Here is a 25,107-nt window from a genome sequence, read left to right as displayed (position 1 = left end):
ACACCTGGCACCTCCCCTCTCTAGGGAGCTGAAACCTGGGACTTGTGCCCAGACTAAGGACCAAGGTGTGGTGGGAGGTGAGAGGAAGGGTTAGGTCCTGTGCACCAGGACTCAGTACAAGTCTGTGGGAGATCCCTGGCCCCGATGGACTGTGCCCAGCAGGCCTCAGATGCCTGGCACCCTGCCTACTGGCCAGACTAAACTTGGATTTTAGCCAGGTAATAAGAATATCTTGGTGTGGTGGTGAACACCTGTAGTCCCAGTGACTAGGGCAGCTGAAGTAGGAGGATCACGAGTTCAAAGCCAGCCTCAGCAACTTAGCAAGGCCCTAAGCAATTCAGGGAGACCCTGTCTCCAAATAAAATATAAAAAGGGCTAGGGATGTGGCTCAGTGTGAAGTGCTTCCGGGTTCAATCACCAGTACCAAAACAACAAAAACAACAACAACAAAAAACAACTAGCCAATATTTATTGAACCCTTAGTGTGTATCCCGGGTTGCATTGTTGTTTACATAATCGTCTCATTTAATTTTCTCAGCAACCCTACAAAGTAGGTACTGCTATCACCTCCACTTAATGGATAAGTAAGAGTTAGGACACAAGTCTGGTGTCAGATCACACTTTGGCTTTTCCACTTCAACCAAAGCTGAAACACCAGGCCTCACATGATTCACTCAAGCGATTCATATTAGACCCCTTTTGAATGCTTAACAGTGAGTGGGCTTCTCCTACACTGAGCAGGGGCTGGAGAAAAGGGTTGCAGACAGGGTGGAATACAGGAATGGAGCCATGCAGGATTGCAGGGGCCGAGTGCTTATAAAGGGAATTACTGGGTCAGCTGGAGAGGGTCTGAGGTCCAAGGGGCGATCTTGGGGCAGCTAGAGAGGGATTTTCCTGGCAGGGGAGCAGGCAGGGCAGAGGCTATAGGGTGATGGTCAAGAGCTGCATGGGGTGGAGCAGACCTGGGTCAGCTTGGGCCAGGTAGGGAGCAAAGGGTGATGGAGACCCTCTGGGTGGCATAGAAGCCGCCATAGCTGGTCCAGCCCAGAGGACCAGGGGAGTGATCCCCAGTGAAAGAACGGGGGATTCTCAGAGCAATGTCTCCAATGCCAATGAGAAGGCATTGGAGACAGGCACACTGACCAAGGACTGTCCCAACAGAATTAGGACAACACTTATTTTTAGAAACTTCTATAAGTTATAATTATCCAATGCATATTATTTTTTTCCAGTTTTCCCTGTAGTACTTAACACATTATTTTTAAAAAAAACTGTTTGTATGCTTATTTTGGAAGTCACTGCTGGGGGGAAGATTGGTGAGACCTCCACATTCTATGCCTTTTATGCACCTCTCGACATCAAGAACCCCCTTTCAGGGAGGGGGGATAGTAGAGGATAGGAAAGACAGCAGAATACAACAGACAATAGTATGGCAGTATGTAAAAATGTGGATGTGTAACCGATGTGATTCTGCAATCTGTATACGGGGTAAAAATGGGAGTTCATAGCCCACTTGAATCAAATGTATGAAATATGATATGTCAAGAGCTATGTAATGTTTTGAACAACTAATAAAAAGAAGAACCCCCTTTCCTCCTCAGGGTAGCCCTGTGAACTGATGATTATGATTCCCATTTTATAGAGAAGAAAATTATGCTCAGAGAAGTTCAGCAATTTACCCAATGTCACGGAGCTGATGGAGTGGAGACTGGAGGCCAGGACTTCCCCCAAAGTCTATTATACCTTACCTCAGTCCAGGTCCTGAAAACGAGTGGGGAAGGGGGGTGGGGGGTCAGTTCTGTTCGAAGGTTGACCTTCTCCCAGAAGGCTGTGGGTGCCTGGAGAGGGGACAGAGGTTCCTGGATTCAGAGGCTGTCTGCTTCCCCTCACTTCAGAATGCTCTTTGTCCGTGCAGGTGAGAAGCTGCTGTTCCCCGACCTGGGAGTGACAGCAGGGGATGTGGGCTCCTGGTAACCAGGCTCTGCATCCATCGTGAATGGGCCTTAGGAGTTTCTTCTCAATGGCATCCCTCTGGGTCAGAAAATTAGCCATTTGGATCACGGAATCACACGGTGGTGTATGTGCCTAGCATGATCCATGCATTTGGTGCTGGAATAGGCCAGAAACTAACTTTGGCAGCTCTGAGGATTTGGGGGAGGCTGCAGTGTCTGCATTTTGGAAAAACAGTCCCCTAGTCCATAGTCCCACCTGCTGGCTTTAGCTCTTCTGGGTTGAAGTGGGAGAAGTAATTGCCGTCCCCGAACACAGTTTGCCGTGGCCTGTGAGCCTGACCCTGTCATTTAAGGTGGTGGCCTTGGTGGTTAAACTAGAAGCAGAGCCCTTGGGGAAGGTCAGATTGTGGTCATCCTGGTTGCAGCCCAGCACTCTCCGGTCCCCTGGCCCTGCCAGTCCACAACTGATCTCTGGAGAAGGTATCCGTGGCAGCCCCTCTCTGTTTGGGCCTAAGGGCTCTGAGTTCCCAGTGTGGCCCGGGATCTGCCTCATGGGTTGATCTGTGCTCCCTGCAAAAAGACATATTTAAGTCCTAAACCCCAGTACTTCAGAAGAGGACATTATTTGGAAGTAGGGAGGTTGGAGGTGTCATTGTTTGAGGAAATACTGGAGTGGGGTGGTCCCCTGATCCAATATGACTTGCATTTTACAAGGAGACAGACTGGGTGAAGACGCGGGTGGGATATGGAGGTGTGGAGCTACAGGCCAAGGATGCCAAACTGATGCAAACCATCAGAAGCCAGGAAGAGGCAAGGGAGGATCCCCTACGTATTTGGGAGGGAGCATGGCCCTCCAGCAACTTGGGTTTGGACTTCTAGCCTCCAGAACCAACCGGGAGACGAGAAGTTGTTTAAGCCACCCAGTTCATGGTTCTTTGTCCTGGTGGAGTTGGAAATGAATGTCGCCTGGGCCCTGAGGGAGGGAGGAGCCTCTATCCTGCATCGGACCATGAGGGCTTCCTTGGGAGAGAGGCCTCTATTGTCGTTTGTCCCCATCATTTCTCCTCACATTCACCTTCTATTTCCATAGGCCCCTCTTCTCAATCTGGAAGTGTGTTTATTTTCCTTAAAATATCCCCTGGGAATGGGGACAGGAGCTGTTACTGGAAGGAAAGCTGTAAAGAGGGGGAGGGATAATTCTGATTTATAGGTGGCAATACTAAAGAAATGTCGTCATTTTTTTTTTCTTAAAAAAAACAAAACAAAAAACTACATTTAGAGCCCAGGAGTACTGGCGCCTAAACTTTTGCTGCCTCTTGGTGGCGAGACCCTTGTCCCATCCATTTAGTGACGTCAGAGCCCACCTGCTCTTGGCCCCTGTGAGGAGGGCATCTGAGGTACCTATAGTTAGATCCCTTGTTTCTGCTCCCCAGAGCCTCCTGGGCACCCACCTTCCTAGGCTGCTGTGCCCCCAACTGTCTGTCCAAATGACCTTCCCAGACCCTGGTGCCTTGGTCAGGTCCCTGCTTTGGGCTGTAGCGCTCATGGGTTGGGTTTTAGGGTGGGTGTCCCATCTTCCCAGCCAGCTAGCTCCCCAGGGGTTGTGTCTCACTCATCCTCACCCTCGGACCAGCAGGGCATGTGGACGCCTGAGCTCAGCCCACGGATGCTGTAGCCCGAGATGATGGTGCTGGCCGTGCAGAGAGGGCCTATGTGGCCCTATGCCACCCAGGGTCCCTCTCTTTTCTCTTGTCCAAATTGAACACTCACTGAAAACTGAGGAGGGAGTTGGGATACCAAGGGCAGGGGCCAGTCGGGCAGCCCCTGTGTCGAGCTGCCTGAGAGAAGGATGGTCTGCCGGCTTGGAGCACACAGTCATGGGGACGCAGCCCCGTCTGTGGATGCCGTGGGTTTCCCCACTCGCGGGACACAGGCTGCTGGAGAAGGGCATGCGGCTCTGACTTCATCCCTCTGGCCTCAAAGCCCTTGACTTGGCGTTTCCAGGGCCAGGCAGTACAAAGACGCACTTCGGTGGCTTTGCTGCAGCCTGTGATTATACGGTCTGATGGAACAAAGTCGTTAGTGCCTCCAAGTTCTTTTCCTCGACTTCCAAACCCTCCTCCTGGACTCCTCTGTTCCCAGCTCCATCCAGCTCAGCGTCAGCCCTGTAAAGAGATCTTTCTGAGGTTTTGGTGCTCTGTGTGTGTGTGTGTGTGTGTGTATGTGACAGAGAGAAAGCAAGGGAGAAATGGGAGTTGCAAGAGTGACCCGGGACACAGGCAGTCACAGGGTGCATATATCAGCCACACAAGGCACTCAGAGGAGGAGACAGAGAGCTTCCTACTTCCAAAAGCTTTGCCCAGGCGTGGGCTGCTGCGGGCTCTCGCTCACTGGGAAGCCAGGGAGCTCCAGTCCTTCCTCCTCTTCCTTGTTCCCACTTCTTGGCATCCCTGGAGCATTCTTCATCCTTCAGAGCGTGACCAGGAGCCCTACAGGTGTGTTCCAGGGCCGGAACCTGGAACAATGCTGTCCTTTGTGGGCTCTGGCCTTAGGGTTACATTATCTAAAGAGTCCTGGTATTTCTGGGCACTGCAGGCAGAATAACTTGGCTGCAGGTCCTTCTGTGCCCACCCCCATGAAGGGTAAGGCTGTTTGTGTGCAGAGCAGGAGATCTTCCACTGAGGGGATTCAGAAGTGCAGGTAGGGATGGTAAAGCCTCGGAGAACTGGCCACCTGATTCCATCTCCAGTTGAGAAAAGGGTCTTCTATGGAGGAGAGTCGGGAGGCCTAGATCCTCATGGGGTCTGAAGGAAAGGACATTGACAGACTTCATCTTGGTGCAGGAGGGAGATGAGCAGTTGGGTTAGTCAACTTTTTGTCACTGTGACTAAAATTCTGGACAAGAACAGCTTAGAGGAAGAAAAGTTTACTTGAGGGCTCACAGTTTCAAGATTTCAGTCCATGGTTGGTCAAGCTCCATTGCTTGGAGCCTGAGGTGAGGCAGAAAATCATGGCAGAAGGATGTGGTAGAAGAAAACTGTTTAGCTCATGGCAGCTGAAAAGGAGAGAGAGAGAGAGAGAGAGAGAGAGAGAGAGAGAGAGAGGAGGGAGGAGGCACCAGGGACAAAATATAAAACTCAAAGGCACCCCCCCCAATGATGTACTTCTTCCAGCCACAACATATCTGCCTATAGTTATCATCCAGTACCGTAGTCCTTTCAAATTATTAATCCATCAAATGGATTAATCCACTAAATTGGTTATAGTTCCCATGATATAATCATTTCAACTCTGAACATTCCTGTGTTAATATATGAGCTTTTGTGGGGTGGGGGTGGCACCTCATATCTAACCCATAACAGCGATAGAGCTTCTAAATGACATCCCAGGAAAGTGGCCAGGAGCTTTAGACTGTGGAAGAAGGTTGCTGGTTTCTGGAATCCCTGAGTGTCCCCACATTTGCCAGGACACTCCCCTGCATTCCACACCAGCAATGTGGCCCAGGTGCTCATCTTTGGGGATGTAAGGGAACAGGGCAGCTGGGGAGAGTGAGGGTCTCATCCCAGATTCCTCAAATGAATGGGCAAAAGAACAGCCACCACCCCTACCCCAAGATAGAGTGTGCTATGGATACTTCAAAAAGAGACCAATGTGCAGAATTTGCGGAGCTTGTTAGAAGGAAGGAAAGAGTCTTGGGGTGCCTGATCCATTCTCAACCAAGAGTGATGCTATGGTTTGGGTGTGAGATGTCCCCTAAAAATCTCAAGTGTGAGTCAATGTAAGAAAGTTCAGAGAATGACTGGGTCATGAGAGTCTTAACCCAATCAGTGAATTAATCCCCCAATAGGGATGAACTGAGTGGTAACTGAAGTGATAGTGTGTGGCTGGAGAAGGTGGGAATTGGAGGTGTGGCTTTGGGTATATATTTTGTATCCAGAAAGTGGAGTTCTCTCTCTCTCTCTCTCTCTCTCTCTCTCTCTCTCTCTCTCTCTCTCTCTCCTTTCTGATCACCATGTGAGCTGCTTCCCTCTGCCACACTCTTCCACCATGATGCCCCGCCTCACCTCAAGCCCCAAGGAGTGAAGCCACTTGTCTGTGGATTGGGACCTCAGAAACGGTGGGCCCTCAAATAAACTCTTCCTCCTCTACAGTTGTTCTGGTCAGGTCTTTTAGTCACAGCAGCAAAAAAAGCTGACTAAAACAGGTGACCCCCTAATCCTCAGGTTTCCAAGAAAATCCAGGCTGTGGTGTCCCCTGCCACAAAACCCACCCTCCCCAGCCATGCACCAGACTTCACCATCAGGAGGGAAATTCAAGAGAGACCCCGGCACTTGCATGGCTGGGCCTTCTGGCTGAGCTGTGGTAACTCCAGGACAGGCAGCTCTGGCTGACGCACAGCCATCTGTGGGCACTACCCATCAGATCTGAGCATTTTGCCTGGGAGAGAACCTGTATTGCTTTCTTCTGATTCCACTCTTTCCTTCCCCCCACCTACTCCCCATCCCTCCCTCCCCTGGCTGAGTCTCGCTGTCTCCTGGTCCCTTTGACTTCATATCTCTTCTGCCAAAGAGGTTCCAGAGGGAGCCCTTGAGGAAGTTGGAAAATATCAGCAGCCCAGGCTCGCCCCTGTGGGCTGTGTCACTGGGTACTTCCCTTAACCTCTGGGCCCGTTTCCCTGTCTCTAAGGGAGTTCCCAAGGCTCTTTTCAACTCTGGCCATTAAGTTACTGCTTCCATGGAAGTGAACAGGGTCGATGGAACGTGTGCTTGTCCCCCAAGTTTGGTTTTTATTGATAGGATCTCAACTGGGTTAGAGTGGCCACCCCAGCATTTCTGGACTGGGCAGGGTCTGATGAGAATGGCTTTGTCTCTGGAAGCATCTTCAGACATATCCTCCCCTCTACCTGTGCACAATCTCGTGCCACAGACAGGGCTGCTAAATCCATAGGTTCCCGATTGGCCAAATGAAGTTCAGCAACCTTGAGCCCTTCCCCAGGGGTCTGTGGCCCCTGGTGACCAGTGTGAATTAGTAGAAAGAGCACCAGTCTGCAACCAGAAGGTCTGATCATGAGGAAGTCCCAAGGCCGCAACAGTAACGATGACAGGGTCACACAAAGTATGGCAGGTGAGAGCAGTCTGCACAGGTGTAAAGCACTTAACTGCCACGGAACAGAGCTTCATCCTCACCTGCTTCCCGCCCACCCGCCACTGCCCTCCTGCACTGTCCTTCCGTTGGGAACTAAATGTGATCGCCCAGGTTATTTCTCTGGACAGAAGTAGTAGAGATGCTGCCCAGCGTCTGATGCCTCTTTGGTTCTTTCTCTCCAGACTGTAAATTCACCTGTCACCCGGAGTGCCGCAGCCTGATCCAACTGGACTGCAGTGAGCAGCAGGGCCCAGCCCGGAACAGACCCTCTCCAGAAAGCACCCTCGCCCCAACCTTTGGCCAGGTAGGCAGCAAAGCTCAAGAGCTCTGCGTTCTCTCCCGGGAGCTCTGGTGAGCAGGCTCCAGTATTCCATGTGTGCTGGATGTTGAGTCCCCTTCTGGCCACATGGAGGCATAGACACTGCCTTTCCAAGTGACAAGGGGCAGCAGTCTGCAGATACTCAGCAGCGTCCTCTATTTCTCCCAAGCATAGATTCTGTTTTGGCCTAGGGCTCTGATCCAGAAGTGTGGGTATGGGTGGGAGCAGGGCGGGTCCCAGAGAAGCCTCCAGAAGTTCCTTAGAGTCCTGGAGCAGTGGGGAGATGATGGGGCTGAAGCTTCACACACCATCCTGCCTTCAGACCATGGATCCTCACAGACCTTCACCTTGTCTGCCTGCCCCTCAGCCAGTCAGGCCAGCTCCTCTTCTGGAGGGACTGGGCAGATGTTCTTTCCCTGTGTCCAAGGACCAGAAAGTTGACTCCAAAATAGCTCTTGGTACTGGGTTTTGTCAAGGCACCTGGACTGCAGTGTGTCTGAACTCTAATGTCTAGGGTTTGAAATGGAGACAGAGGAGAGCATTTATTGATTATTGTGTGGAGCAGACTTTTATCGATTCTCTACCATGCGCCAAACACTGGTGGTAGGAGGGGTAAAAAATGATTCATCACAGTTTCCTTGGAGAGCTTATGTTCTGGCAGGGGGGTCAGAATACAGCCAAATAGTATATACTGTGACATAGGCATGATAAGACTCTGGACCCAAGTGGGTACACAGTGCAATTGTTTCTGCTGGGAGGAATCAAGGAAGGCTTCCCAAAGGAAGGATCTTTGATGCAAGCCTTCATCTGGGAACTGAAAGTTGCTGATCAGAGAAGTAAGGAGTGCTCCAGGATGTCATCCATTTACTCATTTAACAGATGTATTTTGAGCATTCACAGTGTGCCAGGCCCCAAAATGGTGATCATGGGGATGTACTGAATGATAAAGGAAAGAGATGTGGCGTGGGAGGGAGACTCTAAACAAACTCTAAGAGGGAAACTCCCAGGGTGCTGTGAGAGACAGTAATGGGAGACCTGAATTATGGGGGACTCACATCCAGTCCCAACTCCACATGTTTCTGGCCACAATGCACATGATCCACAGTGTTCAAGTGCCTGTTCTGCTCATGGGTGTTGCCCTGTTGTTCCCCCATGCCTTCTCCCACTGAAAAAGTGGAGCTAGAAATCAAGTATGACATTTGATGGATGATATTGAATGGGTCCAAAATTGTATATTTAAAAATTCAGGCCAGGTATGGTGGTGCACACCTGTAATCCCAGCAGCTCGGGAGGCTGAGGCAGGAGGATCTCAAGTTCAAACCCAGCCTCAGCAACTTGGTGAGGCCCTAAGCAACTTAGCAAGATCATGTCTCAAAATTTAAAAAAATACAGAAAGGGCTGCCAGGGATGTGGCTCAGTGGTGGTTAAGCAGTCTGGGTTCAATCTCTTACAAAACAGAACAAAAATTTCAGTACGTCCTTTCCAGACTTTGGAATAGTAACTATTTCTGCATAACCTGAAGGTAACCAGGCCTCTTGGACTGGAACCTGTCCATCCCAGGAAGGGGTGGGCACAGCAGATGCCCAAAACACTGATGAGTGATATCAATTTTTCTGTTGTTTAGGGGATGCTAAGAGTAAAACCAGGGCCTTAAAGAAGCTGGGCAGGTGCTCTACCACTGGCCTATACTCTAAGCACAATAGTGTAGATTTTCGAAGAAGGTGTTCCTTAGATGATGAAAGAGGGAGGTTATGTGGCACCCTGCAGAGCGGCATCTGAAAAGCATATTTCAGTAACTCTTTCTTTTCCCAATTTCTTTTCTCTTTGGGCGTTTCCAAGTCTCTCTTCTCTCTGGTCTCCCAATCCTGCCCATTCCCTACCCTGGAGCCTGGTTCCACCCACTACTTCCTGGATCTCCTTCTTGGGGTTTCTATTCCTTCCTCTAGAACAGCAGGTCTCAAAAGAGGGTGATTTTTGTGCCCCTCCCTCTGCATGTGACAATGTCTAGAGACTTTTTGGTTGTCAGGGGATGCTACTGGCTTCTAGGCAGTGGAGGTGAGGGACATTGCTAAATACCCTGCAATGCACAAAACAGACCCCGCAACAAAGAGTTATCTGGCTCTAGATGTCAATCATCCTGAGCCTAAGAAGCCTTGCCTTGGAGCAGCTTAGCTTGATATGGTGGGCAAAAGGCCCCCCAGAAGATCTTGGGGTTTCCTGCACAGTGGCTCATCCTCAGAATGCTGGCAATGCTTTCAAATGGAGTATTTGGAAGTCGAGAAATCCCCTGTCCTCCAAGAGAGAGAGGAGACAAACTTGTAATCCTCTGGCAAGCTAAATCAGGGCAGTGTCTAGATTGGAAACATGATGGATTATTATTTTATTTTGTTCTATTTTTTGTGATGCTGCGATTCAAACCCAGGGCCTCCTGCATGCTAGGCAAGCTGAGCTACATCCCAAGCTCCTAGAATCATACTTGAAATGTCACAGAGGAAGGAGCAAGAATCCCACGTGGTGCTGAGTGGACCTCGGTCAGCAAACAGCCTGGCGTGATGCAGACTGCTGTGTTTGCCTTGGACAGGCCTGACCGCGTGCTTCAGCAGAGCTGGGGCAGGACACAGCCTTCTGTCAATAAAGCTGGGCCCTGCTCCGGGGCTCCCTTGCCTTTTCTAAAAGGCTTGTTTGTGCTGATTTCCGCCTTGGCTTGATTTTCTGTTAAAAATCAAGATAGAACTTTCCTTCACCTTGATGTCATCGCCAGGCTGAGTGAACCTCACGTGCTCATGTCATCCTGGGGATTTATTGTGGCAGAGGTCTGGATCGGAGCTCAGCTCATCCTGGGACATGTGACTCTTAGGAAGTCTCCTCTTAGTAGTATTTCTCCTGTCTGCTCTTTCAGGGAAAGAAATTCATTGATTTTTCTCCATCCAGAGAGAACCATTCTTCATTAACATTTTTATATGTCCTTCCTGTACATTCATACATTTTTAAAACATGGCTGAGATCATCCTGTAGATAATTATTTGGCCTCAACCTTTTAAAAGCAATAATCACAAAGTTCTGACCATCTTCTCTGCCATGGTAGGGGAAGGGAGGGATGAGGGACAGGCATGGGAATGGTAGGGGTGGCTAAGAGCCCCAGTGTACACTCACAAAGTCATGTGGGTTGGCCTGTCTCTCACAGGTGTCCAAAACAGAGGAAGGGTGGCTAGTAGCTGCCTCTGCTTTGGTGGGCCCTAGGACCAGTTGTTTTGCAGCCTCTCCTTGGAGCTCTCTGAGGTCTAGGCTGTCTGACATTTTCCTGGGCCCCATTGTGTGACAAGACAAATCTCCTGCAAGCCTACCCCAGATCCTTTTTTTCATTTTCAACCCATTAGCTGGAGAACATAATTGCCATTGGCTGAAGGTCACAATAAATTGCCCAAACAGTTGCAGTTCCTTTATTTGGGGACATACCCCAAAGAACTTGTATTTCTGGTGGTCTTCAAAGAGCTTTCCTCATGTCACCCTGTGATGAAGAACCCACTGTGGCTCCCGAGTGCCCTCACAATAAAGTGAGAACTCTGATGATCTGGTGCAGTCCTTGCATGGCTTCTGGGGAAACTGACCCTGAGAGAAGATGTCTTTGTCCTTGCCCACCACTGTTGATCCTCATCATAACCAGCTGTGGCCTGGGGGAATCCTGGAAGCTCTGTCCCTCTGACATTTGGTACCGATTTCCTCGGGAAATGGAATACAAGATTACAAGAGACAAACACAAGCACTCCCTTCCCCTTTCATTCAAATTCCCTGCAGCCAGGGACCCACTCCTCAATCCATAGTCTAAATCTGTATTAGTACATAAAACCCTTCATGGTTGGCTTCTGCCAACTCACCTGGCCCAGGTGCTTCCCCTCCTCCTGGCCCTGCAGAATGTACATCGGTTCCTCTCATGGCAGTTCCAAAAAGGTGCTCAAGCACTGCCACACATTGTGGCCATAACTAGGTTCCTCCTGCATTTTATTTACTTCATAATAATCCTTAAATAGACTCATTTTATTAAACTTAAATCAACTTGTGTCAAAGGAAATTTAAAAATATTCTTCAATCACTAATGCACTTAGGATTTTTCCAGATACCCATCGGATTAATTACTATTAATCAGTATTTAATCTCTAATTTTTTTTAAAAAAAGTGTGTCTAAGGACTGCCTCAGATTCATTTCACAAATACTAATTGAGCCAGGTCCTGTTCTAAGACCCTTGCAGGTGCCATCATGGGAAATGCTGCCACAATGAGGCTACTCTCTTTGGCCATCTGGTGCCTGGACTCCCAGGACACTGGCTCCAAGGGGTGCCTAAGGGACCGTGGGAGCCACAGAGAGAACTGGGAAGGAAATGCCAGTCACCCATACTGATACCATGGTGCCCTTCCAAAGGAGAGATGGAGTTGTAAGTACTGACAGGAAATAGAGAAAAGTGAAGACAAGCCACTCCACTGGATATGTAGGGCCCAGCCTTTTATATTACATCTGTGTTTGCATCTGTGTGTGTGTGTGTGTGTGTGTGTGTGTGTGTGTGGCGGGGGAAGGAATGCAGAGGGAGGGTCTAGAAGGTGCTCTGAATGGGGGACAATGAATTTCTTTCCCTGAAAGAGCAGAGGGTCTAGAAGTGCTCCAGACTGTTGGAAGAGATTTCAGCTTGGGAAGCGGAGGGAGTAGAAAGGGCTAGAGTCAGACTTTCAACTTTTATTATTTGCTTTTCTGCTGTTTGATTTGCAGATGACTCCACATGTTTCTAACGTAATATTTTCCAAAAAGCAATAAATATTGTCTTAAGGAAAGAACCCCTATCTGAATGCCCAAAGAGTGAGGCTAAAATCTAGACTGTGAAGATGAAATACTTGATTTAGGACCCAAGACGACTCTCCTAGTTTCTCTGTGCCTTGAGCTTCTCCTCTGAGAAATGGGACAGTCCCCAGGGTGGGTGTGGGGTTCAAGTATTATTTAAAAATATGTGACACCAAGGAGTAAGTATCCTGTGGTAACAGTCTAGAGCCATCTCTGGAACCTCCAAGGGCCTCAATGAATTTTCTTTTTTCTTTCTTTTTTTTTTTTTTTTTTAATACCAGGCATCAAAACCAGGGCAAGAGCTCTACCACTGAGCCACATCCCCAGCCCTTTTTATTTTATTTTGAGAAGGGTCTTGCTAAGTTTCCCAGGCTGCTCTTGGATTTATGATCCTTCTGCCTTGGCTTCCTAAGCAGCTGTGATTCTAGGTGTGCACAAGCCACCTCACGGGACTTTTTTAAAATTTTTTTTGTTCTGTTACTCTGTGATGAAAAACACTCTGTGGCTTCCCGTTGCCCTCAGAATAGTCTAAATCTGGATTACTACATAAAACCCTTCATGGTTGGCTTCTGCCAACTCACTAGAATACTAGAAATTTGGATTTTTGTTCTGGAATCAAACCAGGAAGCTATGACTTGTGGTTCGGGTGGCCACTTTTTGCTATATGACTTATGATTATCCCCCTGAACATTGAGACCGGAGTCATTGTTCCATTCTGTAGATGACCCTGTCCCCCATTCACCCAAGAGACAGATGACTCCCAAAGCTGTCCAGGCTAGGTCAGCCAGGCGGATGGCCTTTGGGCTCCCTTTCTGCCTGTGTGCCCATCCCAAACAAAAATACACCCTTCTTGCTGTCATTCCTTAGCAGGACTCTGATGGAATCACTCCTTAGCCCCTGCAGCAGCAGAGAGGTGACTGAGTTGGCATGGATTTCTGCATTTCCTGGCTCCAGGTCCAAGCTCCCTCCTGCAGACACACCACTGTCTCATTACCCAAGGCTCTGACTTTTCAGATCTTTGAGAAGAGAAAGTCTTGGGCCTGCCCACTGCCCAACATGTTTCAACATGTTAAAAACAGGATCACCACATGGGGGAGCCAGGGAGCAGGAAAGGAGGAGCCTGAAAGGGGAGGAGCTCGGAGTGAGAGCTTGCTGAGGGCTTGGGGTTGCTAATGCTCCTGTAGGGACCTGCATACCTCTAGGGGGGTGCAAGGTTCTACATCGCTTCAGAAAGGCTTGATAAATGCTTATCAAATGGAATTGTAAGTAGTAACAACAGGAACTGGCATTTGCTGAGGCATACCTGCGTTCTGTCTATTTGTTTTATTTATTATTAAGAGTCAGGTGTTGAAATCTTATCTATAATTGTGGATTTGCCTATTTCTCTTTACTGTCCTACATTCCTGTATTTTAAAACTCCATTATTAAGTGCATAAACATGTAGGATTATTATGTCCTCATGATTAATTGACTCCTGTATCTTTATCCTTGGTAAATTCTTTGATCTAAAATCTACTTTGTCTGATATTAATATAGCTACTGCAGCTTTCTTTTGATTACCATTACTATAGTATTTCTTTATTCTTATATGGAGGGTTTTTATGTCTTTATACAGTCATGAATTGCTTAACGATGGGAATATGCTCTGAGAAGTGCATTGGTAAGCAATTTTGTCAATCGTGGGAACATTATAGACAATACTTACACAAACCTTGATGATGGATCCTATTACACACCTGGGCTATATGATAAAGCCTATTATTTCTAAGATACAAACTTATACAGCATATTACTGTTCTGAATATACTGTAGCAATTTTAACACAATGGTGAATATTTGTGTTTCTAAATATAGAAAAAGTATAATAAAAATACTAAGTGGCAGGAATTGTTAGGTCCATTGTAATCTTGTAGGACTACTGTTATCTGGGTGGTCCATTGTTGACTGCAACTTTGTTACATAGCACATGGCTCTATGTAAAATGCATTGCTTATAGATAACAAATAGTTGGATCTTGTTTTTTAAAATTCAATCTGATAATCTCTACCCTTGAATTGTAGTATCTAGGTCATTTGCATTTAATGCGATTATTGATATAGCTAGATTTTGAGTCTGTCTTCTTGCTGTATGTTTTCTGTTTGTATTCTATCAGTTTTTCTTCCCTTTTCTTTGTTCTATTTTTGCCTTCTTTGGGGTTAACTGAATATATTTTATGATTCCATTTTCTCTTATTTGTTGCCCCCAAGTTTTTTCTCTTTGTTTTGTTTAATTAGTGGTTGCCTTAGGGTTTACAACATATATCTTCAGCTTGTGAAAGTCTATTTATCAAATGGTTAATACCACTTCACATAGAGTATAAAAACCTTGTAGTCATATACCCTTTTTCCTCTTTATATACTATAAACTCAGTACAACATTGTTACTATTTAGATGTTTAAATATTATATTTTAAAGATGTTTAAATAGTAGGGGAAAACTATATTTATCTATATGGTTACCATTTTTGGTACTTTTTCCTTTGAGTAGATCTAGGTTTATATCTGATATCATTTCCCTTCTGCCTAAAGAACATTCTTTAAATTTCTTGCATTGTGGGTTTACTGAAGATACATTCTTTTAGCTTTCTGTGTCTAAAATAGATCCTGTGTCACCTCTGTGTTTAAAGATTTTCACTGGGTAGAAAATTCTAGGTTGACAGGTTTTTTTTTTTCTTGTATTCATTTAAAGGTGTTGCTTCATTATTTTCACACTTTCATTGTTTCTGAAATAACAGTCTTCATCCTGTTCCTCTGTATCTAATGTGTCCTCTGATTTTAATATTTTCTCTTTATCACGTTTTGAACAATTTGATTATGATGCTCTTTGTTGTAGTTTCTTGTGCTTGGGGTTTGTTGAGTTTCTTGGATCTGTGGGTTTATAGTTTTCAACAAAATTGTAAAATTTTCAGGCATTATTTCTCAAATATTTTTAATGTCCTCTTGCATCCTTCTGAGAATTCCAATTACATATATGTTCTTAGTCTGCTTCTACTTGTCCTATACTTTACTGCTCTGTACATTTTAAAAATTTTTTCTTTCTTTCTCTGTGTTTGTTTTGTATGGTTGTTATTGCTCTGTCTTCAAATTCGCTAATCTTTTCTTTTGCAACATTCTGTTTGTATTTTCTTTTTTTAACAATACCTTTATTTCACTTATTTATTCTTATGTGGTGCTGAGGATCGAACCCAGGGTCTCGCATGTGCGAGGCGAGTGCTCTACCGCTGAGCCACAACCCCAGCCCCTCTGTTTGTATTTTCTATCAGTTTTTTTCTTCCATTTTTCTTTGTTCTGTCTCAGTTATAGGTTAGTTTGATTGATTGATTTTTTTCTCCTCATTAAGGATCATATTTCCCTGTGTCTTTGCATGTTTGGTAATTTTCAGTTGGATGCCAGACATTGCAAATTCACCTTGTTGGATGCTGGATAGTTTCATATTCTTATATATATTTGGGGGGCTTTGTTCTGAGACTTGGTTAAGTTACTTGGAGATGGCTTGATGCTTTTAGGTCTTGCTTTTAAATTCATAAGTATGCCCACTCTGATATCCAATCCTTAAGCCTGCTGACAGCCCCTTTTCTGATTTTAGAGGAGGCATACCATCTTGGAGTGAGCTTAGTGTCCCATCCCTAAAACCTGACTTTTTATAGCTTAATACTTTGTGATCTAGAAATCCATTGACATTAATAGCTTCCTCTGTCATCCTCTGGCCACCATAGAATGAGAGGAGAGTCCAGTTGCCATAACATTGGCATGAATGGCAAAAAAGGCAGGGACCAGGGCCTCAGATATAACCTCTCCTGGGCAGGTTTGGAAGGCGAATACACTAGAATCCACCCATTTTTCTTAGCCATTATTTTTTTCATCCATTATTTCCTTTCTTTCCAAACTCAAAATCCAGCTATGATTTCTATTCTGACTCATTCCCTTTGTAAGGAAATGATTGCCTCTCCCAAGGATTCCAGAGGTAGCCAAATAATACCAACCAAAAGAAAGGAACTGATTCCCTGCTCCCTCCAGCCCACTCTGGCTCCATCTGGGAAAGCCCAATCCATGGTTTCTGCCCAGATTTTACACCGTATCTAAAAGCCCAAGTGCTGGCTCAAGCACCCGGGGATTCTACTGCACTAGACGGCCGGCCGGTCCTCCCAGGAGCCTCCTCAAGGCCTATCTGACCCGCCCAGGCTGCGCTCTTTTCTGATTGGGTGGAGTGGAAAAGCCTTCCCAGCAAAGAAGGGCCTGAGCTCAACTCCATGTGGGGATAGAGCTCCCAGACTTATTTCTCTAGAAATCCTGAAGCCCCGGAGATGTTTCTCTGTGCTCCTCACAGCCCCTAGGAGAAGCAGAATACAGAGATCACCAGGTCAGTTCCGAGGCTCATGACCCTCCTTTCCGTGGGTAGTCTGAGAGTTGTTCACCTCTCCCAATGGTGACCAAGCTGCCCTGGCTTTGGGAAGATGGCTCATGCCTGGAGAGGGACGCCTGAGAGAGATTAGAAATATCTTCGGTCACTCTCTAGTCTCACTGAAGAACAGTTAGAAGATAGAATCCCTGGGCCTGACTTGACTCCTAACATGAGTTCTTCAGGGCCTTAGCTTGTTGGTGTGAATGACCCGAGTAATTTAACCACCTTCAGTGTTTTTATGCATTAGGGCCCTGTGTGAGCTGGCAGCCAAGCAAGAGAGGTAGGTGTGGGCTGGAACCCCAGAGACAGTGAATCCCATGCAACTCTAACCTAAATGGTGGGCAGCCACTTTCCTCTTAGGACAGGAAGTCATCTGGGGAGAAACTGAACTCTCTGCTATACACAGCAAATTCATGCTAAAAAATAATGCCACTCTAGGGATGGTTGGTAGCATTCTTTTTTAAACATTTTTTTAAGTTGTTAATGGACCTTTATTTTATTTATTTTTATGTGGTGCTGAGGATCAAACCCAGGGCCTCACATATGCTAAGCAAGCGCTCTACCACTGAGCGACAACCTCAGCCCTGGTTGGTAGCATTCTTAAGATTCAGCCTAGATAGAACTCTCCTCCTGAGAGTCATGTGGAAGGTGTGGGAGGTATGGTCCTCATAGGGGAAGAGTGTCAGGAAGGGGACAGAGGTAGGAGGAGGATTTTGACAGAGAAAATAGCAACAGCAAAACCACAAGGGGGCGGAGTGGCTTCTGGCAATGTGAATCAATTTTGTGTGACTGTAATGAGGGCCACTTGATTGTGGCTTTAGATGAGCCTGAACTTTTGGCTGGACACACACTGGAAAGGGCCTGCTCAGGGGTTTGGAATATCGTGTGGTCATTGGAGGAAAGACAGCAGTTGTAATTGAAAGTTATATACAGGGGCTCTGGGTTTGAAATCTGATTCTACCATTTATTTTGTTGGGCAAATTAACCACTCTGAGGCTCTTTACCCATTTGCAAAATATCTTCTTGGGAAGGTTATAAGGATTAAGTCCTATAATGAAACCTATAAAAGCTCAGTAATAACTTTAAAATAGCTAACATTTAATGTCACTCTCTCTAGAGTGTATACTTTGAGAAGGCAGGGACTAGATCTCACCCAGGTCCAAACTTGAACATCCAGTATGTTTGCCATGTAGAAGGTGCTCAGTAAGTATTTGTTCAATGAATGAATGAAAACACAAGCAACTAGACTGAATACATGTTAATTATAAGATCATTAGGAGTTGAACAGATTTTATGAACAGATTTTATGATAGGGAGCCACAGTGATCTGAACTTGGTCTTAGAAGGATAACTTTGGCAACAAGGGGGTGGGGAGTTTGGAGGAGGCAGAGATGCAAACAAGGGGAACTCCTGCAAGGTTTTGCAGTAATCTAGGTTAATGACAATCATCAAGACAGGAAATACTAAAGGGCAGAGAATGAGCAGGTGGGCAGCGAACTCAATTTTGGACCTGTGATGGGAGTCATCCCAGCGCTAACCCCATGAGACCACAGAATGTTGAGTTTAAGGACTTGTAGCTGGAGTGAGACCCAGCTGGGTTGATTCAACGCCACCATTGACAGCCTGTGTATCTATTTGCAAGTTATTTAACTTTCCTGATCCTCCTTTTCCTGTCTGTAAAATAGAGAAAATAACTGCGGCTTCCTCATAAGTTTATTGTAAGGATTAAATTAAGTGATGTGCATCAAATTAATAGCACATAAGCTAATAAAATTTTCAAAATAAATTTAGGGAGTTTTGTGGGGGGAACACCTCACCCTGGTTTTCAGCCTTGGCATACATTAGTAGGTTTAAGGCCTCATGTCTGATCTTCACGTGACCCTTCAATTGGACCCGTAAAGAAGCCTGAGGTCCACAGTTTCTTAGGAGGCTACATCAAGTAGAGTTGAGGCTGGGCTTCCCGACTTCCATTCTTACACTGCAGCCTCTCTGGAACATGCAGAACCACAGGGTGGATCTCACAAGGGGATCTGGCCACCTATCAGGATTGTATTTGAGAAAGGAAGAAAGCTTAAAATAATGTCTTTCATCATCATCTGACACTTTAAGTCAGGAAAGTGGCCCATTCATCATTTCCCCAGGACTCTCTGAACTCCAGCAGAGTTCTGTGGGCTTTGGGCTCTGCATGCTGTGTTTTAGGGCCTGCTGTCTCCTCCTGGGCCCACAGACAAGAACAGCTTCTTCCCATGCTTTGTGGATCACCTCAAAGAGGCTTCAAAGGCAACCTCTCAGGCTTGTCCCTGCCTGTACCTCTTACTTAGGCCAATCGATGTCCCTACTGTTGATTATTCATAGGGGGGAGATTCTGACAGTGTCACTAGACACTCCAGTCCAGTCTTCCTTCCTTTGAGACCCTAGGGCATCAGTCTGGATTTTTCTCCTGTGGACTGGCCAACTTGTTATATTGTATATGATCTTTGCAGATTTCTTCTAGGCCTAGGGTCCCTGCCAGCACTTATGCACAGGTGATTCATTGACAGATGAGGTGGCATGAGGGAAAGAGACATTAAGTAGGAGTCACGAAGAGGCTTTGGAAGTAATGAGCTGTAACGGAACTGGTTATGTCCCTTAGTTTCTTCACCTGTAAAATGGCCATAATTCCTGCTGTTGGGTTAGAATATCCTAAGTGAAGCAATGGGGTTAAAAGGCCCTATTGGGATGTCAGGTTTTCATGATGTTTGGATTGGTGTGGGGCAGCTCCCTACAAGAACACAGTGTCCCTGAGAACCTTCCTTGCCAGGTCTGGCATCAGTGTGCTGCTTGTGCTGCTCACAAGGAGCTGGCTCCTGGGGGACTCTGGCTTAGTGTTTGAAAAGGTTGTTATTCGCCGCATTTTAAGATTGTACATTTTGAATGTGTAGCACTGTGGTGGCATTGCAGAGCTCCCCATGTGACTCTGAGGACACTGTGGCCATAAAGAATCTGGGGCTTGTTTTTTCCCTTAAGTGTTGAATTCCCACTGAGCAAGGAGGCTCTTTTTATAAGAAGAGTCTGTTTCTTTGCTTGCTGGACAAAGCAGGGGGCTGCTATGGTGGCCCTGAGCCCCCTCTCTGTAGCATTCCGCATTCTGCCCCTGAACTTGGAAACAGACACCAGTTTCCTCTGCTTGAGGCCTGAGCCATGGTCCCTGGGGAAAACCCCCAAACACTCTTTAAAACACCTGTTTGAAGAACAGATCACCCAGACAGAGACAGAACCTATCTTCAACCCCATTCATGTGAGATCAACCCTCTTAGACTCTGCATAGCACACTGCCCACCCACCCCAGTCCTGCCCCAGCTGTCTGCCACCTCTTATCTTCCCTCCAGAGGAGGTAGCTACTGGCATTGACATTCTCCTGAGCCAAGGGTGGCAGGCCCAGGGGTGCTGGCTTTCAGCTATCTCAGCTTTGTCCCTGCCAGGCACACGCAGACTTCTGTCAAAGAGGCTGTGTGGGAGGATGGAGCCAAACTGGGTTGCATTTTGAAACCCTCCTCAGCACTGACAGATTTGGCAAAGGTGGGGAGGGAAGGACTCCTCAGAAAAGTAACCAGAGATTAATATGGAGTCAGCAGCTTGGCGTCTGGGGGCTGAGGCTAACCCTCCGCCAGCTTGTGCTTCCCCGGCACTGATTTATTTCAAAACTTCAGGAAAAGCCACACAGACTTGGAGACAGTCCTGACTGTTCCCCTTCCCAACCACTTTCCAGGCCACTTCTGGGGTCCACAGACCATTGGACTCCATAGCAACCCTGGGCTTAGAAGGGGGTATTTTCCCTTCTTGAGACCTCAGGCCCCACTGTGTTTAAAGATGGCAGAGGGCCCACCAATAGTCTCATCTCTACTGATGGATAACTCTCCGTTATCACAGGGACCAAGAGCACAGAGGCCCTGGAGTTACATAGATCTGAGTCTGATCCTAGCACACAGGTCCTACTTGTATGACTCTCAGCCCTGGTTTCCTCATCCATAAAAATATGAAATAATAGTCTCTATCTAACGGTTATTGGGAACATTAAGTGACAGACTGCATGTAAATCATCTGGACATACAGTAATTGTTCAAACAATGGGAGCTACAACTGCTATTGTACAAATCTAGTCTGAGAAATTATAGGGATGTTGCCCTAATTGCTTTGAGCAGTTGAATCCTACAGAAGGGAAGTGTTCCTCCATGTGGTCCATCCAGTTCCTGGGGAAATAGAAATAAGCCATCCTTGATGCTAGCAATGACAAGATCTGGTCAAGAACCCTCTTGGTTTGACTGTCAGGAAAATGCACACCCAACCTGAGCAGCATCTGCAGGCTTCTTCGGTATCCTGAGGCTGAGGGCCGAGTTCTGGTGGTGGGAGAGTGGGCTAGCTCAGCCCAGCCCTGCATAACTTTGCATACGATTTGCATATGCGTGTGAGACCCTGCATTTTTCTTTTGGCATTTTCAAGTTAAAATATTGTTGCTTCTACAGACGGACCAGATATCGATTACCTTCTTCTCCAGTGACTCATCTAACCACGGATTGACCCAGCTCCCCCCAACTCCCCAATGGAGGCTGGGAGTGGGATGGAGTGAGGGGTTGGGTGGGGAAAGAGGAGGAAGATGTAGACCTTACACCACCTTCTACTCGGTGAACGCCAGCCACCGAGGGGCGAGAAGGGCAGCACAGGACAAGTAAGGGACAGAGGGAATTGTCTCCCCTCGGGTTCATCCTGGTCTCTTGCTTCCATGCATCCAGATTCAGTGTCCTAGATCCACTTGCCACCGGGTCCTGTGGCACCCAGGTGGGTGGGGAGGCGGGGGGAGGGGCGCGATGACAGCCGAGCTTGGCTTTGAGGAACCTTTCGAGAGGAAGTGGCTTCGGCGCGGGGCAGGAAAGGCGCGGGCAGGCGGGGGAGGTGTGGAGATGGCGCTCTGCGCCGGGCGGAGCGAGCGAGCCAGCAGGCGCCGCGCAGCGGAGCTGAAACCGCAGATGCCTAGCACCGCCGGAGCGAGGCGGGCGAGCGGGCGCCCGGGGCCAACCCCAGGGCTGAGCAGGCACCGGCGGCGCGCGGGAACGGCGACTGGGTACCCCGCCGCCTGGGCCCCAGTGACCAACGCAGGCGGCCCCGCCCGCTCGGCCGGGCTGGCCCCGGGAGGGGTCACCACCTCGCGCCGCATCCCAAGCCCGCCCCGTCCGAGGCGCTCGCAGCCTCTGGCCGGGGGTCCCAGGGCTCGATGACGGTGGACAGCAGCATGAGCAGTGGGTACTGCAGCCTGGACGAGGAGCTGGAAGACTGCTTCTTTACGGCCAAGACCACCTTTTTCAGGAGTGTGCAGAGCAAACATCTGTCAAAGGTAAACTAATGATGGAATAGGGAGCCTTTGGCCCCGAGGAAATTACCTCTGTGCCCTAGAAGGGAAAACTTGCTCCTGGCAAACAGGCCAAGCCATGTGTCACAAGAGTGGCTGGGCTGCTGCTGGGGACCCTCTTGACCAATTGCCCGCCAGGACTCTCTTTAGCAATTGTGGGGGAGCCCTTTGAGGACCTCCACAATTCTGATCAGACCTCCTTTTAGCATTTCCTGTCCCTAGACCTTTTCAAAATGGCTCTCTAAGGGGACAGGCTTGACTCATGGATTGGCTGCATCGTGTTCACCTGTGTCTGAAAGGGTCACTGGGCAACGGTTCTGTCCCACCCCCAAATCCAAGCTTACAAACTCTAGATAGAAAGGGGATAGTACTTGGTGCCTCTGTGGGATAAACACCTCATAGGTTGAGACTTCCGTATTCCAAGTGGCCAGAAACCATTTTAAAACTGAGTTCAGCAACTTTGCAGAAGTCCAGGGTGTTTTTAGAAACAGACTAAAACTTCTCTCCCAGGCTGCTCTCATGTTATTATTATAACTTCCTAAGTGGGCTTGGGTGACCTGAAGGGCTGGTGGAGTTTTGTGTTTCTTCAAGGGTCAGCCTCTGGACACCCAGCTGGCCTGGGTTCCCTGGCTGTGCTCTCCTAGTTGGCTACAGAGCCACAGTATCTGTGGCACGTCTTCCCAAAACTGTGTATATTTATTTGTTGTGTTATTTAGATGAGAGGGCCCTAAGGCAAGGCCTTAGAGAGGTTACCTAGAAGGGCTGTTTGTAGGCAAAAGTGAACTGTTAAATTTCACAGGTGTGTGGCAGGCTCATCATTAATTCATCTGTCCTATACCAACTAGAATTAACCAAAACTACCTTAGGTCTGACTTGGGACTTCCTTTGTCCTTAATTTATCCTGCCTGCAGGCCTTATATTTGCTGGGTTCTGGTAACAGGCAAAAGTGTTTTCAATAACATACTTTCAATGATGAGGGATGCCCGTGAACCAAATAAGAAGTTGTGATTTTATGTTTGAAGGAATCAAGTAAAACAGACCTCTGGAACAAGCACTTGTTTTCTAGGGCACCCCCTCTTGAGTCTGGAGAGCAGGACTTATTCTGAAGGGCTGGGTGCAGGGGACAGGAGTTCCCTTCTCTGGCTAGGTAGGCCTCATGCAGAACAGCATCATTTTAGAGGGGAAGTGTCTCACCCTGTCTTGGGGTTCTTGCTTCATTGTGTGAACCTCCTCCCCCTTGAAACAGTGGTTATCAATTTTAGCTACTCACTGGAATGGAGAGGGGGTAGTTTTAGAAAATACTGATACCTGGGTCGCAAGTCCAGGGAGTCTGATTGGACTGGCCTCAGGGCCAATCTGGGCATTGGATTTTGAAAAGGCTCCCAGGTAATTCTCAGATGCAGCTGAAGTTTTGAGGGATTGCTCTAGAGCGTTTTGTTGCTGTGCCTGGGAAGGAAATGGTTCCTGTTTTTAAACCTGGTTCAGCTGCCATGCCTGCTTCTCACTACTGGTCATGCTATAAACCCTTGGTCCCAGAGGCTGAGAATTTTGCATAACTGAGTGAGGAAGGGACCCTGCAAAGCTGGAGTTTCTTTTGCTTGGCAATTGAAAAAGGTCATTGTTTCTGGTATTCTTGGAAGAAATAGAATTAATATCCCCATAAAAAATACACTGAGATGGGGTTGAGGGTGGGGATTGACTTATCCTGAGGCCCATACAACCTCCTTTCCTCATTCTTCCACCAAATTTCCCTTCATTCCTTTACCCCAGGAAATGCATCTTTGGTTTGGCACCTACATAAATGCTTTCTTTCTTTACTTTGTGTCTTGAATCATCTCAGGTCTTGGGTCCTCTGCATGTCTCCCTATTTCATTTTGCCCTTGTCTGTAAGTTCACTAGGGGCAGGAATCCCTACTAAGAAAGTCATTTTGTTGAATGTCAGAGAGTGCAGTAAGTAATAAATGCTCCAGAGAAGGAAGGGAAGGTGGGCAAGGCCTCTCCTATCCCTGGCCTCTGCCCAACTCTAATATATGGTATGAGAAGACCCTGACAGTATTCAGAACTGCAGTCAGAATAGCCTCCAGCCTGGACCCAGCTCTCCAGGGAGAGGCAGGGCTGGGTGAGAAGCCCCAGGTAAGCTGGGCCCACTGTCTAGAGAAGGCTCAGGCTGTGAAGAGGAGCATGTGTGGACAACCTAGGAGCTGGGGAAGCTTCCTGCAAACATTTTGATCTCTGTTCTTCATCTTTTTTCACATTCAGTCACGTTGTCTAGCTCCTCTTCCTTCTTGGAGTTGCTCTAGAAAAGGCTTCAAAGCCATCAGCCATATCCCGACCCAATTCTGATTCCTAACAGGGCTTCTTTCCTCCCCAGTGCAAGATCATGTCTGAGCTCCTGAGAGAATTTCTTTTTTCTGTCTCCAAGGGAAGGAGCTTATGTGTTTCCCTGTCGCTGAGAGACTGAGGCCCTCATTCGGGAAAGGCCGAGATGCTTCTATAAATAGCCCTGTCAGAACAACCTGTGTCTGCTGCTCAGTCTGTGCCTGACTGGAACAGAGCCACGGGGAAGCCTCACTGCCCTTCCCATGCCATTCCCTGGGAGTTGTCACTAGCCGGTTCCCAAGGACTCTCTGAGATGTCTCTTCAGCCCCCTTTGATAGGAGATGGGAGGCTTTGGGAAGATCTCCCCACTTCGTGGCACCTGGAGGTTGGGGAGGCAGCACAGTAGAAAGGGGAATCAGGTCCTGGGCCCCAGCTTGGTCTCTCCTCTCAGGAGATGGCAGCTTCCTGGGGCAGTGTACGTTGTTTGAAGGGGCCCGGGGTCTGGTATTGAGTCACACTAGGCAGTTTCAGGAGGCTGAGTGGGTACTCTGTTCCAGGCACTTCTCCCTTGGCAGCAAACAATTAGATTGTGTTTCCCTGGGTCATGCATATCAAAATGGGCTCCTGTGGGCTCAGGCAGTGTAGACTGATGCTCTCAGTAAGGCAGGAACATGCCTACATCTAAGATGTGGGAGTGTGTGTGTTCAAAGGGTTCTAGGAC

General features: G+C 47.6%; 1 protein-coding gene across 3 annotated transcripts in view; it reads left to right on the top strand.

The window, feature by feature from the left end:
* Rassf5 (Ras association domain family member 5) overlaps nt 1–25,107 on the top strand; it is a 65,642-nt gene that overhangs the window by 19,783 nt on the left and 20,752 nt on the right. For 2 of the 3 annotated variants that reach the window (XM_026387494.2, XM_026387493.2), the window contains exon 2: nt 7,280–7,401. In XM_026387494.2, the coding sequence (XP_026243279.2) occupies nt 7,280–7,401 (122 nt within the window). Of the gene's footprint in view, nt 1–7,279; nt 7,402–21,855; nt 22,053–25,107 lie in introns of those variants that run through there. The other variant, XM_026387495.2, reaches the window with a different exon arrangement.

Source organism: Urocitellus parryii, chromosome 9, assembly GCF_045843805.1.
Source record: "Urocitellus parryii isolate mUroPar1 chromosome 9, mUroPar1.hap1, whole genome shotgun sequence".
NCBI lineage: Eukaryota > Metazoa > Chordata > Mammalia > Rodentia > Sciuridae > Urocitellus > Urocitellus parryii.
The sequence above is the reverse complement of the archived record's forward strand: the minus strand, read 5'-3'. Positions and strand labels throughout refer to the sequence as shown.